Source organism: Malaclemys terrapin, chromosome 16 (genome assembly GCF_027887155.1).
Source record: "Malaclemys terrapin pileata isolate rMalTer1 chromosome 16, rMalTer1.hap1, whole genome shotgun sequence".
Classification (NCBI taxonomy): Eukaryota; Metazoa; Chordata; order Testudines; family Emydidae; genus Malaclemys; species Malaclemys terrapin.
Window position 1 is genome coordinate 1,713,853 of NC_071520.1, and position 18,723 is coordinate 1,732,575.

At 47.4% G+C, this 18,723-nt stretch overlaps 1 protein-coding gene across 4 annotated transcripts in view; it reads left to right on the forward strand.

Annotated features, from left to right (window-relative positions):
• ASCC2 (activating signal cointegrator 1 complex subunit 2) overlaps positions 1–18,723 on the forward strand; it is a 40,102-nt gene that overhangs the window by 20,148 nt on the left and 1,231 nt on the right. For 3 of the 4 annotated variants that reach the window (XM_054006255.1, XM_054006258.1, XM_054006256.1), the window contains exons 11-18: positions 344–412; positions 1,156–1,230; positions 1,492–1,678; positions 2,847–3,061; positions 4,762–4,881; positions 14,184–14,408; positions 16,887–16,980; positions 18,088–18,167. In XM_054006255.1, the coding sequence (XP_053862230.1) occupies positions 344–412; positions 1,156–1,230; positions 1,492–1,678; positions 2,847–3,061; positions 4,762–4,881; positions 14,184–14,408; positions 16,887–16,980; positions 18,088–18,167 (1,065 nt within the window). The remainder of the gene's footprint in view (positions 1–343; positions 413–1,155; positions 1,231–1,491; positions 1,679–2,846; positions 3,062–4,761; positions 4,882–14,183; positions 14,409–16,886; positions 16,981–18,087; positions 18,168–18,723) is intronic. The other variant, XM_054006257.1, reaches the window with a different exon arrangement.

Sequence of the window (18,723 nt, forward strand, 5' to 3'; positions counted from 1 at the left end):
CACGCACTGCAATCTCACTTGCCTTCCAGTATGGTTTCAATCCTATCAAAAGTCTTATTTCCTTAAGACCAAGTTCAGCTTGCTGAAATGTTCACTGAAGCCTCATGAGAAGGCTGGGTCAGTTTCATGATTTGCTGCTTTTTAAAACTAAAAGTCTCAAAAAATCCCACTGGAATGAAATCTGTTGAACACATGGATTTGCTGTGATGTACGTGTGGTCATCACATGTGGCAGACATGGCTAGCAAGGCAGGTCACGGAGGTTCAGAAGGAGGAATGTGATGTTCTCAAAAGTACAGCTCTGAATTCAATTTCTCACTGTTCCATGGCATTGTCTCTTACAGCTATGAGACTATTCAGCCCTTTATTGAAGAGTTTCTGCAGATCTTCACCTCAGTGCTTCAGGAGAGGAGGTAAATCCAACAGAATGGGAGCCAAAGGAGGAATAACTGTCCTCCCATATCTGTTCCCAGCACTAAAAGTGCGGAAGACATTGGTATATGAGGGACTTTGATGCATGTGGGAATTAGAAATCTTTCAGTCTAGTTAGGAAATGTTCTGTGAGAGAGAATTATAACAAGCATTATTGTAGTGCTGCAGAGGATGCTGTGTGGTGCCAGAGACTGTTATAATGCTTTGCACTTCTTTAGCACCTCTTGCTGTAGGCTCTCAAAGTGCAGTATGTATGTTAATGAATTAACCATCACAGCTACCTTGTCAGGTTAGACAATTATTTGTCCCCAGTCTACAGATGGGGAATCCGAACTACAAGATTAAGTGACTTGTCCAAGGAGACACAGCGAGTCAGTGGCAGAGCTGGGAATCAAACCCAGATTTACTAACTCCCCCCGGTCAGGTGTTTTAATCACAAAATCCTGCTCCTCTCTAGCTGGACATTGGGTCATTGGAGGGTCACAGCATCATGTTGAGGGTTATAATTGGCTGTTGCGGTGTGGGCAGGTTGACTGGATTATGATGGAATACAAAACTAGGCCTGGCGATAGACATTGGAGTTTGTTTCTGGGTGTCTGCAAGGTCGTGGGGTTCATGACTGCATGCTGATGAGGTTACAGCAGCGCATTAAGGATTGCAGCAGGGAGCTTTGCAGTTCATTCACTCCTCAGTTTGACTGATATACTTGCTTTTGTGTTTTCAGGTTTCTTTGTGACTATGATGAGCTGTTTCCTGTCGCAGACGATGTGAGTCTGCTTCAGCAGGCATCCTCTGCCTTGTATCCTTTTCTCTCAGCAGGTGGACACTGCACTGTGTTTTAAAAAGCTGGTGGCGGTTGACAGTCTATACTGGCACTCTCACACTTGCTACTTCTGATTAGCTGCACCAGTGGCAGCAATGGTGGGGAAGCTGTTCGAAAAAAGCCTAGTGTAGGCACAGATTTGGACTCCTCAAAGAGCACGTAACTACTCACATGTGATGTCTGAACAGGCAAATCTGGACTAGAGCACAGAGAAATGCCCTTAATGCAGTCTTGTAGGGATGACACCCGGACAGCATATATCCTCCAAGCAGTGGAAAGTGCCTGGGAAGCTGTGGAGAGGAGAAAAACACCAGTCGTTAAAAGCCAACCTCCACCAATGGTATCTGATGGAGCGTCAGCAATGGTGGAAAATGCTGCTAAGGACTCAGAAGGGCTTGATGATGCATACAACTTGGAGTATGATGTGAGTATGGAGCTGCATGGACAGGGAGGGTAACGGTTCTCTCCCATCATCTCCACTTAACTGATTGCACTTGACTTGTTTGTAAAGCATTTTGAGGAGAGGAAGGTGATCAGGAATAGTCAACATAGATTCACCAAGGGCAAGTCATGCCTGACCAACCTGATTGCCTTCTATGATGAGATAACTGGCTCTGTGGATATGGGGAAAGTGGTGGATGTGATATATCTTGACTTTAGCAAAGCTTTTGATACGGTCTCCCACAGTATTCTTGCCAGCAAGTTAAAAAAGTATGGGCTGGATGAATGGACTATAAGGTAGATAGAAAGCTGGCTAGATCATCAGGCTCAACGGGTAGTGACTGATGTCTAGTTGGCAGCCGGTATCAAGCGGAGTGCCCGAGGGGTCAGTCCTGGGGCAGGTTTTGTTCAACATCTTTATTAATGATCTGGATGTTGGGATGAATTGCACCCTCAGCAAGTTCGCAGACGACACTAAGCTGGGGGAGAGGTAGATATGCTGTAGGGTAGGGATAGGGTCCAGAGTGACCTATACAAATTGGAGGATTGGGCCAAAAGAAATCTGACGAGGTTCAACAAGGACAAGTGCAGAGTCCTGCACTTAAGACCGTATCAAAAGCTTTGCTAAAGTCAAGGAATAACACGTCCACTGCTTTCCCCTCATCCACAGATCTCAAGTTGCAGTGGGGGAGGTCTAGGTTGGATATTAGGAAACACTATTTCACTAGGCGGGTGGTGAAGTACTGGAATGGGTTCCCTAGGGAGGTGGTGGAATCTCCGTCCTTAGAGGTTTTTAAGGTCAGGCTTGAGAAAGCCCTGGCTGGGATGATTTAGTTGGGGATTGGTCCTGCTTTGAGCAGGGGGTTGGACTAGATGACCTCCTGAGGTCCCTTCCAACCCTAATATTCTATGATTCTATGATATACCTGTTAAGTATTATTTGAGGAAAAGATGCTGTAAAATATCCCAGCTCTCTCAGATTCAAAGAGCTGCATACCTAATTCTGTACTTGATGGATTCTGCCTAGTGCCCCATTTGGGTTCTATTCTCATATCCCTAACTGTTCTTTGCCCCGGTTTCCATGCACACATGCCCTCTCTGTATTGTGATCCCTTTTCAGTAATTTCACCCCTTGTGTTTGGTATGTATAGTGTGCTGGAGCAGCTGCAGCACCCGCTGCCAAGGTCTCGGGGGTGGAGTTGGATTCTTTGATCTCTCAAGTGAAAGATCTGCTGCCTGACCTAGGGGAGGGCTTCATCTTGGCCTGCCTGGAGGAGCACAGCTACAGTGTAGAGCAGGTGATAAACAACATCCTGGAGGATAGGCTGGTGCCATCCCTGGACAAACTGGAGCGAACAATGCCAAGGTGGGGATGAGGTTTTAGTATGTTTGATGTTGTTTTATTTCCAGTTGTGGATTGTTAAAGGGACTGTTCTGCATGATGGTTACTAATCACTCTGTGCCTGGGAAACTGAATGAGCTTGTGTTTCCCTCGGCGGGTAGCTGCAGTGGGAGCTGCCCAGTTCTGTCTGCCACTAAGCCTCAGTCCTGTCTCTTCCCCTGTTTCCCTGCAGAGGCCAGAGATTTTTCCATCCTGAGTTGTTGTACAACAGAGGCTGGGTCATGTGTTATGAAGTGACACAAATGATTGTCCATTGGACACTAAAATGAGACCTGTCAAAATCACGTCATGGAGGACAACAGCTTAGCCCTGTACTGGGCAATAGTGCCACCACTCTTATACAGCAAGCCCCAAATCCATTACCTGCAAAAGTTAATAATTTGCTGCAGATGGCTATGGTATGGTCCTTCATGATTAAAATCCCACCAGTCCTGCATGAAGGGAGTATCTTCAAAGAAACTAATTCAAGTGGAATTCACCCTGCAGGGCAGAGTAGTTAAATTGTAAGGTACTAGAATTGTACTCTGTGCAGAAAGAATTTTAACCAAGGAGAAATGAGAAATTACAATTCAAATCCACTTTTATCAGAGTTCACAGAGCTGCCTGACCTCTGCTGCTTTCTGTATGTTGCATTGGGGGCTTAGGAATCATAATCAGCAATGGAACCTGCTTGGTTTTAGCTGCCTTTGGAGCTGTAGAATGTGCATGCACTACAGCAGCAGTTTCCAACTGTGATTCAGGATGTGAATGGTATGCTATGCCCAGTCATACTCCAGAAAGGCATTAGCTGACTGTGTCTGGTATGTTGTTCAGTAGTGATGCACTTTAAAAAAAAAAAAAAGAAAAAAGCAATCTTATCAGAACAGAAACTATATAAAATGGTGGTTTTGTACATAACAATCTGCTTTTTATTCTCTTTTAATCAGATCTGCTGACTTTGCTGGCACAAACTACTTTTTATTTCTGTTAGCACTGCAGAGCTAACACAGTTACGGGAGGCTGGGTGGATTCTGTTTTGCTTCATGCATCATCAACAAAACTGTCAGCTAATGTGGCAAAGGCAGAATTGTGATTCCTGGTGATCTTAGAACAGAGCACAGCTGACTTTTTTCAGATCCAGCACCAGAAATAATAAATTTAAAGATTATCCTCTTTTGACTCGTAAATTGAAAAAATTTAATCTGGAAATATTTGAGACAGAATGAGTAAGGAACCATAGGGAGAGCTACCTTCTGAAACCATCCGTAACAGATTATTGGGATTTCCTCCAGAGAGTAGTCCAATACATACATACAGAGTTGATTTTACCAAATCACTGCTGAGCATAATCGTGCTTCAGTATTGAATACTCTAGTTTTGTCCATTCTTAAAAGAAGGATTTTCTCCCCTTGCTTTCTCCTAAATGGGTTTGAGCCTCCCCTTGAAGATCAGCCACATGGTTTGAGACCTCTATTCTAGACCAGCACAGTATTGGATGTTAACTGGGGCTGTGAAACAGAAAATGACTGGAGCTATTGCAATCTGATGCTGTTCAGTTTTGTACTTTGTGCTGCTGTGTACGGTTAAGGGATTGACGGAGTCATGGAGATCATGGCATTGACTGAGAGAATATGGCCCTTCTTAGCTTTATCTCAGTGGCTTCTGTTCTGTCTCCTTTCTAACAGGCAGGTGAAGACAGAACCAACCCCTCTGGTGACTTCTCGATACAACATCTTCCAGGATGATGAGTTTGATATATTCAGCAGGGACTCAGTGGACATGTCCCGGGTACAAAAAGGCAGGAGGTGCGTATCACAGCTTCAATCAGTTCTTTTGGACAGGGTGGTATAAATGTTCATGGACTTAGAGCAATAAATTCCATTAAGAAAATCCCATTGCAGTCCTCAGAGTATATTTGTATGTCTGAGGCCAACTGGTAGAGTTATTTTCCTGATCACTTGTCCACAAGCAGCTAGGGCTAGAGATTTGGTTGGTTTTAACAAGAAAACATCATTGTCCCAATTTTTGGGCTGTGATCTCATTCTCGCTAGGAAATTAAAATGAAATAGTGTTGTGGCCTTTCTCTCTATTCAGCTTGTGCTGTTTGACACTACTGCGCCAGACTCACTTCTAACATCTGACTCTGATTTGGTCTTTTATGTTTATTTTCTTTTCTCCATAAATTGCAAGGCCACTACTGCCACCAGTCTGAGATTTGTGAGTCAGAAATGAGGCTAGGTGAAATTTGTTTCAGATTCAAGTACAAATATCAATAATGTCCATCTGTTTTGAAATCTAGCTCAGATAACACAATCTCAGTAATCTAGTTCCTCCACTGTAGTTCCTGTCTCTGTGAAAGTGCATTGCCTCTGTTTCTCACATCTCTTAGCATGCCATGCTGTACCATGTACTTTGTTTGTTTAACCCAGTGCTTTTGGTATTACCCTCTGCTGATTCAGGTTTTCCCTCAAAAGCCCAACAGAGTGGTTTGATGTGTTCCAGGCATTATTCAAACATTTCTTTTAAATCAGCCAAGCCTGTGTGTGGACCTGTCTTTAGATATATAAATAGCTGGGAAATGAAAGACTGATTTGTAAATTAAACTGTCTGGCTGTGGCAGCATCAGCTAAGTTTGCAGCTCCAAGACTGTAACAAAGTATTGGAGGAAAAGTGGGTGTGCTAATCTCTTTTATTGGAGGAAAGTCCAATCAGACTGTGATTTGCAGCAGGAAGTAATCAAATTATAGCTTTTTTTTTTACTACAAATCCTACTCTGGTTTGGCTGTGTCAAGCTGTCCTGCATATAATAATCTGCTCTTTATACTCAAGAGAGTGAGGACCAACCTCAGGGCAGACTGTTAAGAACCAGGGCACAAACTCCAAATTGAGTTCTATACTTAGATTTCACCAACCAATTATCAAATGTAAACTCCTCAGGCTCTATAACAGCCTGAACATGAAATCACAGGCAGTTCCCTTGAATACTCTGATTGGTCTTGCCACTCTGATTGCTCCTGCCTACCTTTGTGATAGATGGTCCCTTGCACCAAACAGCAATATTTAGGGCAGGTCCACACTTAAAACGCTGCATCAGCACAGCTGCACCGATGCAGCTGTGTCGCTGCAGCACTCAAGTGAAGATGCTCAAGTGAAGAGGCATAGGTAATCCACCTCCCGAGAAGCGGTAGCTATGGTTAGGTCTACACTTACCCGGTAGTTCGGCGGCGAGCGATCGAACTTCTGGGTTCGACTTATCGCGTCTTGTCTGGACGTGATAAGTCGAACCCGGAAGTGCTCGCCGTCGACTGCGGTACTCCAGCTAGACGAGAGGAGTACTGCGGAGTCGACGGGGGAGCCTGCCTGCCGCGTGTGGACCGAGGTAAGTTCGAACTAAGGTACTTTGAACTTCAGCTACGTTATTCACATAGCTGAAGTTGCATACCTTAGTTCGAATTAGGGGGTTAGTGTAGACCTGGCCTAAGTTGATGGGAGAAGTGCTTCCATTTGACATAGCGCTGTCTACATGCTGGCGAGGGGCGTTAAGTCAGTATAACTATGACTGTGGATATTTCACACCCCTGAATGACCTAGTTATACTGCTATAGGGCTGCAGTGTAGACCTGGCCTTAGGCTACTCCCAGTCCCAAAGGACCAGTTGCTTACTTCAGGTCAATTACACCTTAGATCTCACACCAAAGACAACGCTCATAGTCAATCCTATAATATATATACAGATTTAGGAAAGGGAAACATCAATTATTTAAAAGGTTAAAGCAAGTAAACATAGGTACACACAAATTAGTTCCAATCTTAAGTTTCAAAAAGTTGTAGAAGCTTCTATAATAAGCAAGATCTCTATGTCCTCTAGGGCTAACCAGGCTGAGCATTGAGGTTCTTTTGCTGATGTCTAGTAATCCTTGCCTGTCCCCAGCCATCTCCTCAAGTCTCAGCAGCAGAAGTTAGGGGGTTTTATTCCCTTCCCCCATCCACTTTGAGCTGCTGCTTCCAGTGATGAACTCATCTGATGGGAGGAATTCACTTGCAAGACTCATCTTCCTGAGGCGGGACGGGTGGAGAGTAAACAACAAAGTTGTTGGTTCTCTTTTAACGTTCCACTCTGATCTGCCTGGTGTCAGTGGGCCTTCCTTGTGGGGCAGGACAGACCACCTTCTGTTGGAGGCCAGCATTTCACACTAACCAATATATCTCATCTGTCTGAGAAAAGGTGGGTGATGTAATACCTTATATTGGACCAACTTCTCACCCATCTTGTCTCGCTGTCCTGGGACCTACATGGCTACAACTACATCTCTCCTGTCTGGTGACTTACACAATTATCAAGGCTCATAGTGCAAATGCTCAAATATTACTTTACAATCTGTGATACAGATGTTATAAGTGATTCCAGCTATGTATTTGTCAGTATTGAAGCATGGGGACCTTAGAATCATAGAATATCAGGGTTGGAAGGGACCTCAAGAGGTCATCTAGTCCAACCCCCTGCTCAAAGCAGGACCAATTCCCAACTAAATCATCCCAGCCAGGGCTTTGTCAAGCCAGGCCTTAAAAACCTCCAAGGAAGGAGACTCCACCACCTCCCTAGGTAACGCATTCCAGTGCTTCACCACCCTCCTAGTGAAATAGTGTTTCCTAATATCCAACCTAGACCTCCCCCACTGCAACTTGAGACCATTGCTCCTTGTTCTGTCATCTGCCACCACTGAGAACAGCCGAGCTCCATCCTCTTTGGAACCCCCCTTCAGGTAGTTGAAGGCTGCTATCAAATCCCCCCTCATTCTTCTCTTCTGGAGACTAAACAATCCCAGTTCCCCCAGCCTCTCCTCATAAGTCATGTGCTCCAGACCCCTAATCATTTTTGTTGCCCTCTGCTGGACTCTTTCCAATTTTTCCACATCCTTCTTGTAGTGTGGGGCCTAAAACTGGACACAGTATTCCAGATGATGCCTCACCAATGTCGAATAAAGGGGAACGTTCCTCGATCTGCTGGCAATGCCCCTACTTATACAGCCCAAAATGCCGTTAGCCTTCTTGGCAACAAGAGCACACTGTTGACTCATATCCAGCTTCTCGTCTACTGTGACCCCTAGGTCCTTTTCTGCAGAACTGCTACCTAGCCAGTCCGTCCCTAGTCTGTAGCAGTGCATGGGATTCTTCCATCCTAAGTGCAGGACTCTGCACTTGTCCTTGTTGAACCTCATCAGGTTTTTTTGGGCCCAATCCTCTAATTTGTCTAGGTCCCTCTGTATCCAATCCCTACCCTCTAGTGTATCTACCACGCCTCCTAGTTTAGTGTCATCTGCAAACTTTCTGAGAGTGCAGTCCACACCATCCTCCAGATCATTAATAAAGATATTAAACAAAACCGGCCCCAGGACTGACCCTTGGGGCACTCCGCTTGAAACCAGCTGCCAACTAGACATGGAGTTGAGCCCGATGATCTAGCCAGCTTTCTATCCACCTTACAGTCCATTCATCCAGCCCATACTTCTTTAACGTGGCGGCAAGAATACTGTGGGAGACCGTATCAAAAGCTTTGCTAAAGTCAAGGAATAGCACATCCACTGCTTTCCCCTCATCCACAGAGCCAGTTATCTCATTATAGAAGGCAATTAGGTTAGTCAGGCACGACTTGCCCTTGGTGAATCCATGCTGACTGTTCCTGATCACTTTCCTCTCTTCTAAGTGTTTCATAATTGATTCCTTGAGGACCTGCTCTATGATTTTTTTCCAGGGACTGAGGTGAGGCTGACTGGCCTGTAGTTCCCCGGAGTACCTTGGCCTAAGTTGGCACCTGATCTGTCAGCATCACAGGCTGTCAAACAAAATTGTTGCTTGCCTTGCAGGCCAAAATACCTACCTTAAAACTGTTTAAGTACAGCTGGAAAACCCCCAGACTCAGGTTATGTCTGCAGTTGTACCATTACAGCAGCACTGCTGAAGCGATTTAAGTGTAGACATTCACTACAGCATCAGAAGGGGTTTTCCTATCACAGTAATTAATTCACCTCCCTGAGAGGTGGTAGTTACACCAGGGGCTAGGTCATCTGAACTGCACCCCTGAGCGATGTAGCTGGGTTGATCTAACTTCTTAGCGTGGACCTGGCCCTAGGTTATCTCCCATCTCTCCCATCCCCATTCACCACATTCCTCTGATCAAAGCACCAGCAGACATCACATGCATGTGAGACCCAGCAATGCTCTATGCCTTCTCCCAAACCATTCCTTTGTTGGCTGATATCAGCTAGGCCAGTGGTCACCAACCTATCCTAGAGAATCTCGCAGTCGATGGTGATCTCCAGTGGTGCTGTGGGGCTGCCGCTAAGGCAGGGTCCCTGCCTACCCTGGCTCCATGTCGGTCCTGGAAGGGGCCAACACACCCCTGCGTCCCCTGGGCGGGAGGGGCACTTGGCTCCACGCGCTTCCCCTCTGTACAAGCACTGCCCCTGCAGCTCCCATTGGCCACAGCTCCCCGTTCCCGGCCAATGGGAGCTGCGGGGGCAGTGCTTGCAGGCAGGAGCAGTGTCCGGAGGGAGACCCCTACCCCCCCACCCTGGTGGTGCAGTGGGGCTTCCACTAAGGCAGGGTCCCTGCCTACCCCAGCCCCACACCACTCCCGGAAGTGGCAGCAGGACAGCGCGGTCCCGGGGGTAGGGAGGGCAGAGGTCTCCCTCCGCGCACTGCTCCTGCCTGCAAGCACTGTCCTACAGCTCCCATTGGCTGGGAACCGGGAGTTGTGGCCAATGGGAGCTGCGGGAGCGGTGCTTGTAGAGAGGGGAAGCCCCAGCCCTGACCCCAACTCTCTGCCCCACCCCGGAGTCCCCTCCTGCACCCAAACTCCCTCCCAGAGTTTGCAACCTTCACCCCCTCCTGTACCCCAACTCCCTGCCCCAGGCTCAGGCCAGAGCCCCCTCCCACACTGCGAACTCCTCGGCCCCAGCCCAGAGCCCGCACCCCCTCCCAAACCCCTACCCCAGCTTGGTGAGGGTGGGAGAGTCTGAGTGACGGAGAGAGGTGGGGATGGAGTGAGCGGGGCATGACCTTGGGAAAGGGGTAGGGTAGATCTTGGGTTGTCCTTAAATTCCAAAAGTGATCTTCGGTGTAAAAAGTTTGGAGACCACTGAGCTAGACCCATTCTTTTCCCATCTGTCTGTCAGCACATGTCTACTGCTCATCTCAGCCCCTTCATCCTCCACCTTTCTGAGACAGCTCAGATCTCTTGTGCTCTGGTGCTCCTTTAGTTCCCCATGTTGCTGTGTCTGTCGCTCTGCCCTCCTGGCTATGTCTTCACTGCAAAATAGGTGTGTTTTTTAGATCAGTTATAGCTAAGGCTGCAAGTTTGTCACAGATTCTGTGACTTTCTGTGACTTCTGCAGCAGCCGGTGTACCTGGCTCAGGGTCAGCTTAGGCAGCTCCTGTGCTAGGTGCACTGGCCGCAGCTGGGGCAGTCTCGGGGCCCTGTGCTCCCAACCTCTTCCCCGCAGCTGAGTTTGGGTGTGGGAGGGGGCAGGGGGTTGGGGCACGGGACAAAGTGAGGCGGGTGCTGGGCGGCGCTTACCTCGGGGGCTCCCCAGAAGCGGCGACATCCACCTTGCTCAGCTGCTAGGCGGAGGCATGGCCAGGTAGCTCGGTGTGCTGCCTCTGCCCAGAGCAGTGGCTTCGCAGCTCCCATTGGCTGTGGTTCCCCAACCCCCTGCCCCCTCCCACACCCAAACTGCTGCTACTTGTGGGGGAGAGGCACGAAGCCAGGTAGGGAGCCTCCCGGCCCCGCCAACCCCTCCCCCCAAGCACCAGCCGAGGTCCCGTGATTAAAATGTAGCCTTAGTTATAGCTCTTTTGATGTAAAATCCAAGTGAAGGTAGCCTTTGGTAGCTAATTGGAATCACCCATATATCTCCACTTAGGGCTGACCTTGACTTGGTACATCAAGGTAAAAACTACAATGCCTTGTCTTCACTAGGAATTAACATCAAGATAGCTGTTTCGATGTCAAAACCATACCTATTTTGTGGTGAAGACTGTTGTCCTTGTCTAGCAGGCAGAAAACTTGAGACTTGCCCAGGCTTTCTGGGCAATAGGGTTTTCTCCAGCCTCATCGAAGGCCTGATTTGGGTCTCAATGATCTCTACTCTTTTTGCTTCCCTCCTTAAAACCAGAGAGATATAATTGTGGTGCTTGCTCTTTATCTTATTAGAGTTCTGTTGTTGTTGTTGAACATGATATTGCACCTGAAGACCACAACCTGGCTGGGCCCCATTGTACAAGTTCAGGGGTGGGCAAACTTTTGGCCCGAGGGCCACATCAGGGAATAGAAATTGTATGTTGGGCTATGAATGCTCACAAAATTGGGGTTGGAGTGCGAGAGGGGGTGCAGGCTCTGGGGTGGGGCTGGGGATGAGGAGTTTGGGGTGCAGGAGGGCGCTCCGGGCTGGGATCGAGGGGTTTGGAAAGCAGGAGGGGTATCAGGGCTGGGGCAGGGGGTTGGGGCGTGGGGAGAGGCTCAGAGGTGCAGGCTCCAAGCGGCACTTACCTCAAGTGGCTCCCAGAAGCAGTGGCATATTCCTTCTCTGGCTCCTTTGTGGAGGCACAGCCAGGTGGCTCTGCGTGCTGCCCCATCTGTAGGCACCACCTTTGCAGCTCCCATTGGAGCGCGTCGGAGCTGGAGTGGGGCCATGCCGCTGCTTCTGGGAGACATAGGGTGCGACCCTGACCCAGCGCCCCGGCCGGAGTGCCGGAGCGGGGCTGAGCCGCCTGGTGCGGCCCCGACCCAGTGCCCTGGCCGGAGTGGGGCTGAGCCGTGTGGTGCGGCCCCTGACCCAGTGCCCTGGCCGGAGCGGAGCTGAGTCGCGTGGAATGGAATTGATGGTCAGGGCAGAGGATGGTTTTCCCTATATTTGCAAGTGTGTCACAGGAACGTGGCAATTCTTGATATACCTGTTCATCAGACAGGTTCCTCCACTAATAATATGCAGATTCTGAATGAATTCTGGATTCAGATGTGAATTCCTCCTCAGGCTTTGGGAGCTGCAGGTCCTGAGTAGACTCAGAAAAGGATTTCCCCATAAGTCTGCAGTAAGTTCTCATATGTGGTTTACAACTCCGCATCACAAGGTCTTGATCACTGTACAGGACCAGTGGGTGCTCAGTGTGTCTGAAAATCCGGTTTGAGGTATCAGATCCCTGTGCAACTGAGGCATGCTAAATCAATGGCCATATCTGAATTTTGGCTGTACCCATGTCTTGATTTCCTTATCTTAATATGGGTCTAATATTACTTGCCTCACAGGGGTTGGATGAGGGTTAATTGATGGGTGTTTAAGTGATTTGAGATATATAGATAAAGTGCAACAGGAATGCAAAGTGGTGTTATTGTGGGGCTCTGATTTCCTGGCTGAGGCAGATCTCCCTGCTTGGTGTTTTGTTCTGCTGTCTTTTCCCCTCTGAATCCTGCTTTTCTAGCCCCTGCTTAGGCTAGGCCTACACTACAGGGGAGGGTCGACCTAAGATACGCAACTTCAGCTACGTGAATAGCGTAGCTGAAGTGGCGTATTTTAGGTCGACTTACCTGGCTGTGAGGACAGCGCGAGTCGACCGCTGCCGTGCCGCCGTCGACTCTGCTTCCGCCTCTTGCCGTGGTGGATTTCCGGAGTCGACGGAAGAGCCATCGGGGATCGATTTTATCGCGTCTTCACTAGACGCGATGAGTCGATCCCCAATAGATCGATTGCTACCCGCCGATTCGGTGGGTAGTGAAGACGTGCCCTTAGTGTAATACTCATAATCATCTCACTGTTACCTTGTGCTCTCCTCATCTGTTTGTTTGTGTTCAGCTGCGTTCTCTCATCCTATGCTTAGGTTGGAAGCTCTTTGACTTGGGGGGAGGTGTACAGCACCTAGTACGATGCAGCACTGAGCCCTGATTTGTGTCTTTAGGCGCTAGTTCTGCAATACAGATACTTAACCCCCATGAACCAGTACAGCTGCAGCCTGGTGTTAAAGGGCACTGTGCACCTGGACATGCTGCCCCTCAGCTGAGACAAGTTCCAGGCCCTGACCACTTGTAGTTATTCACGGTCCATGGTACTTTTGGGGAGAGTTTGGTCCTGGTCAAATTCCAGCTTGAGTAATTGCATTTGGCCATTCTTAAAATCTCCTCGGCAGTTTCTGCCGGAGGTGGCAATCTCCATTCCTGTTCTGACCTGTTGCACAATCTTGCTGGGTGCTGTTAAACAGCTGTTGTGTTCCAAACCAGAAGTGGCTGTTTTCATTAGTGGGTCAAATGATCCTTTTGCATCTCCATTACTTACCTCAGGAGGGGAAGCAGTGAGGCTTATGTTTGTGAGCTTCTTTGAGATGAAAGATGCTAGAGCAAGATGAATAAAATGTAGTCACCAGATGGTGCTTAAATTTCCATTTATTTAAAAAATCCAATGTGATATATGCCATCATGTGCCAGCAATGCCCCTCTGCCATGTACATTGGCCAAACCGGACAGTCTCTACGCAAAAGAATTAATGGACACAGATCTGACATCAGGAATCAAAATACTCAAAAACCAGTGGGAGAACACTTTAACCTGTCTGGTCATTCAGTGACAGACCTGCGGGTGGCTATATTACAACAGAAAAACTTAAAAAACAGACTCCAAAGAGAGACTGCTGAGCTAGAATTGATATGCAAACTAGACACAATCAACTCAGGATTGAATAAGGACTGGGAATGGCTGAGCCATTACAAACATTGACTCTATCTCCCCTTGTAAGTACTCTCACACTTATTATCAAACTGTCTGTACTGGGCTAGCTTGATTATCACTTCAAAAGTTTTTTTTTTTCCTCTTAATTAATTGGCCTCTCAGAGTTGGTAAGACAACTCCCACCTGTTTATGCTCTCTGTATGTGTGTATATATATATCCTCAATATATGTTCCATTCTATATGCATCCGAAGAAGTGGGCTGTAGTCCACGAAAGCTTATGCTCTAATATGTTAGTCTCTAAGGTGCCACAAGTACTCCTGTTCTTCTTTCAGCTGTAAAGAGCAACTCTAAACTGCCTTTATTTCTTTCTGTCCTCTCCACCGACGTGCAGGAAGGACAAGGATACGACAAAGAGTTTACTGAATGACAAGCGACTGATAGCTGAGCAGAAGGAACGCTACAGCCAGTACAGTGTGATCGTAGAGGAGGTCCCTGAGCAGGAGGGGGAAGCCCAGTTCTATAGGGTTGACTATGAGGATGAATACGACGACACCTATGATGGCAACCAGGTGGGGGCGAATGATGCTGACTCAGACGATGAGCTGATCAGTAGGAGGTGGGTACAGCATCTTTGGCCAACAGGAAGAGGATGGTTGGTGTGTCCTATAAGCCACGTGTCTGCACACTAGCACAGAGCCCGGGTGAAAATGCTCATCCTGCACACAGGTCTCCGCTGCCCATGCTTCTGCTCTCACCCCAGACAGAGGGGCTTGGAGACACCTCTCTGCTCTTTCTGCTCCCAGCCTGGAGGAGGGGTTTCTGGGTCTCCCCTTTCCTTTGCTGGTCAGGGAGCTTCTCCCAGCCGTGGGAACAGGGAGTTGTCATGCTCCCCATTCCTCCTATACCTCCTTTCCTTTCTTCATGTGTGGAACCAAATGCTGCCTGAGCTCAGTTTTAAAACCTGAGCGGGAGGCTTTGCTCAGAGAGGTTAAGCTTTCACTGAGGCAGCACTTCACTCTGCACACAGAGGGGAACGCTGGTCATTGGGGATGGAGGATGTGAATTGGCCTCTTATGCTTGTTTCTCCCCCCATCCCAATGCAGAATAGCCGCTGGGCAAAAAGTAAGAAAAAGCTGACCTCTGTTCTTGCTTGTTTGGCAAGTCCCTCCCCCCACCCTGGGCACAGGCTCTTCTGTGATCTAGTGATTAGAGCATGCAACTGAGAGTTCTGGGCTCCACTGCACTGCCTCGGCATGTGACCATCACCTCTCTCTGCCACAGTCTCACCATCTGCAAGTTGGCTCCCAGGGGTATGAGGGTTAGCTGAGAGTTAGAACTGAAAAACATTAATTCTAAGAGCATGGCTAGAGGTATGTTGGGAAAAGGAATGAGATTTTGACAGACAACCAAGTATGCACACCCACTCTTTCTCTCTCTTTCTCCATCTTTTGGAAGCTGTAAGCTTAACGTTTCTCTTGTGATTTACAGAGTAATTTTCCAGCCATAACAGCATTTTCAGGAAGCAGGAATTGTACCTTTTTAACAGGCAGTGCTAACCCCATTTAAAACAAAATATTTCTCTTCTCTACTTTTTTCTTCTTTTGGAATCTTCCTAAAGAGTTCTAGGGACTTGAATAAAAACTTCCTTACGGTTCACCTGTAACACATTGGGGCTTGATCTTCAGGAGTTGTGAGCACCCACCCTTCCCACTGGCTTTTCTGGGAGGTCTGAGGGTGCTCAGCACTTCTGAAGATCAGGCCTGGGTGTCTGATATAAAACAAAGGCTGTTGTACTTTTGGTTTTAAGTTTTATTTTCCTTGGTGACACAACCACAGATTTAAAATCAAATGGAATCCTTTAGAAGAACTGCATTAGAGCCAGAAATAAAGGGATAGTTTTTCTCTTCCTCGCTCCAGGCCTTTGCACTGCTCGAGGTGTGCAAAGGGGCCATAAAGCCGATGGATTTCCTCCTGTGTGAAAGACTCCCCAGCAAAGCCAGCATAATGGGTGCAACTGAGAATCAATGGGACAACCTCTGACCAATCATAGCAGTTTTAAAGTGGGGACTATTTTGAGCAGATACCTGATTTTAATATGGTGTGCACGTAATGTGAGTTGATATGCCTACATACAACCCTCAGTCCCATCGCTCTCTGTGTGCTGATGTCTAGAGAGAGTTAACCATCAAATGCCATTGCTCTATGCAAAATGCTTTCTGGGTGGTCTCCTAGAGGAAGGCATGTTTTTTTTTTGTGCAGCTCTGTTGTCCCTTGCATGTCTCAAGTCTTTTCTGCCTTTCTCCTCCCCCTTGCAATTCACCCAGTGCATGAAATGCCATCCTATCCCTGCCTCAAGGTGGCACTGGATAGTAAGTGTTTTAAACTGTCCCTTTTTAAGTTAGATTTGATAGATGTGAAAAGTACATTCCACAGGGAATGGAAGATGTGCATATATAAAAAGGGAGAATTAAACTGAATACACAGCCCCAAATTCATCCTGGGGTAGTGTTGCTGTCTGTCCAGGTTTTCCAGGGATCATCCCTTTCTGAGGTAGCTGTCCCAGGAAATCTGTAAGGGAGCTCATTACACACGGCCGGCTGGCCAGTTTTATGGGCTCAGGATCATCCTGGATGTCTGGATTTTTTGTACATCAGAGGTGGCATCCCTATCCTCGAGTGGGTCTGGGGGAGATCTCCATTGACCTCTGTGGAATTACAATAGGGCTGCACTTGACCCCCAATGTATATGGTCCTACAGCTAGACCAAATGTACAGGTGGTGAAGTATTAAATATGAAATCAAGGATACATGTTCCACTAAGACACTTTTCCCTATTAGTCAATTTTCACCAATTGCAGATCTCCTGGAAGTCAGTGGAACATGGCAAATTTGTCATTGGCTGCTCTCCTTCTCTCTAGATTTGCTAATTCAGTCCACTTGCTTTACAAATTAGGCAGGTCCATAAAAGCTGTGGATTTCACTTCTTGAAAGACCTGCCCTTCTGTAATTCAGAATTGTCTTTAAAAGATTCTAGTATCAGAACTGCCCAGATGAAATAGTACTGAATCTTTCACCTTTGTCTCTCCATTTCCCAGGCCATTTACCATCCCTCAAGTCCTGAGACACAAAGGACAAGAGGAGGAGGAGGAAGAGGAGGAAGTGGAAGAGCCTGAAAAGGAAACAACAAAGGTTACTAGCTTAATTTGTAGGCTGATGGGAATTGGCATTATGCTAAATTATATTGTATGCCCTATCTATTTCACCTGTTGAAGCCAGTAGCGGATTAATGATTTTGCCACCCCCAGCCCCATATGAACTTGTTTTAGTTTTTTTACAAATTCATTTGAACTAAAATGAATGTAAATATCATTAAAATAATTGAACATTTACAAGTTTTATTATAAATAAAATTACAAGTACAGTGGACCCTCGCTTGAACGTGCGTCTGTATAGCGCGATTTCGCTTATAGCGCGGGACCGCGCATGGATCCAAAACCCCGCGTTCAAGCGGGGGTCCAGCGCAGTTTAGGATTCTCGCGAGTATGTTTATGAAATGGTGTCGCGCCGTCATTGGTGGTTTCAATATGCGCGATGATTGGTAGAATCACGGCATCACTGATGCCGCGATTACAAAAATGCTGCTATTATAAATTTGCCGCCCCTGCAAATTTGCCGGTCTAGGTGATAATACGCCGCTGGTTGAAGCCCTGACCAGTAACAGTGTGGAAAGGGTTTCCTTTTCCAAACCATGGATCTGTTCACATAGCATTGAGGCAGCTCTGCTTTTCAGAGTGGCAGGCTGCAGCAAGTTGGACAGTGAAGTGTCCCCCAAGTGCAATTGCCCACAGCCTCCCAACCTAGGCATGTCACAGGACTCTTATTCCTTGGAGAGGTGTGCATGTCTCTCTGGAAGAGATGATATGATGCCAGCGGAGTGCATGAGGGGGAGGGGAGGATCATTAAAGCTGTATTATTTTCATGGTTGTCATGGATTTAATGGGAATTGACCATTTGGCTGTGATGGGGGGAAAAAATCCCTAAAATCTCAGTGAAACCACTTGCAATTCAAATTTTCGGATGCTTTTCACTTTGATCAATTTGGCATCTCACATCAGCCGCTCCCTGTCACTGATCCTGGAGGACTACTTGGCTGTAATGAATAACTTCAGCTGAGGGATGTGGGGGACTCTCCCCACACCAGGGAGCCACAAGAAGTCAGGCTTCTGTAGCTCCCCAAGTCACGCTTAATGCTGATAAGACGGTAATGAGATTAAAGACTTTATTTCCATCCCCCAGCAGGACCATTTTGTGCAGGACCCAGCAGTGCTGAGGGAGAGAGCTGAAGCCAGACGGATGACTTACCTTGCAAGGAAAGGGTAAGATGGAATCCTACTCCAGGGGTGAATCATGGCTCCATTGAAGTCAGTGGCAAAACACTCCCTGACTTTAGTGGGCCAGGATTTCCTCCTTGGTGACTGTCATGCTGTTGCACCTGGTCGGAATATTCTGTCTCCTCAGGGCTCCAGCCACAATGGTATGTTGCATCTTGAGTTGACTAGAAGCTCCAGGTCTTAGGCTGTGGCTACACTGCACTTTCATCATTAAAACTTTTGTCACTCAGGAGTGTGAAAAAAACAAACAAACCCCAAATAAAAAAAGTTTTAACGACAAAAAGTGACGGTGGAGACAGTGCTTTGTTGGCGGGAGACGCTCTCCTGATGACGAAGCTACCGCCCGTCGTTGGGGGTGCTTTTGTTTGGTCGTCAGGAGAGCGGCTACACTACATATCTTACAATGGCAGTACTGTAACGGCACAGCTGCACCGTTGTAAGATGCGCAGTCTACACACAGCCTCAGGTTGGCTTTCAGAAATGACAGTCCACCTTTCGAGAGTTGTTGGGAGTGTCACCATTTCCAACATCTTACTCAGCT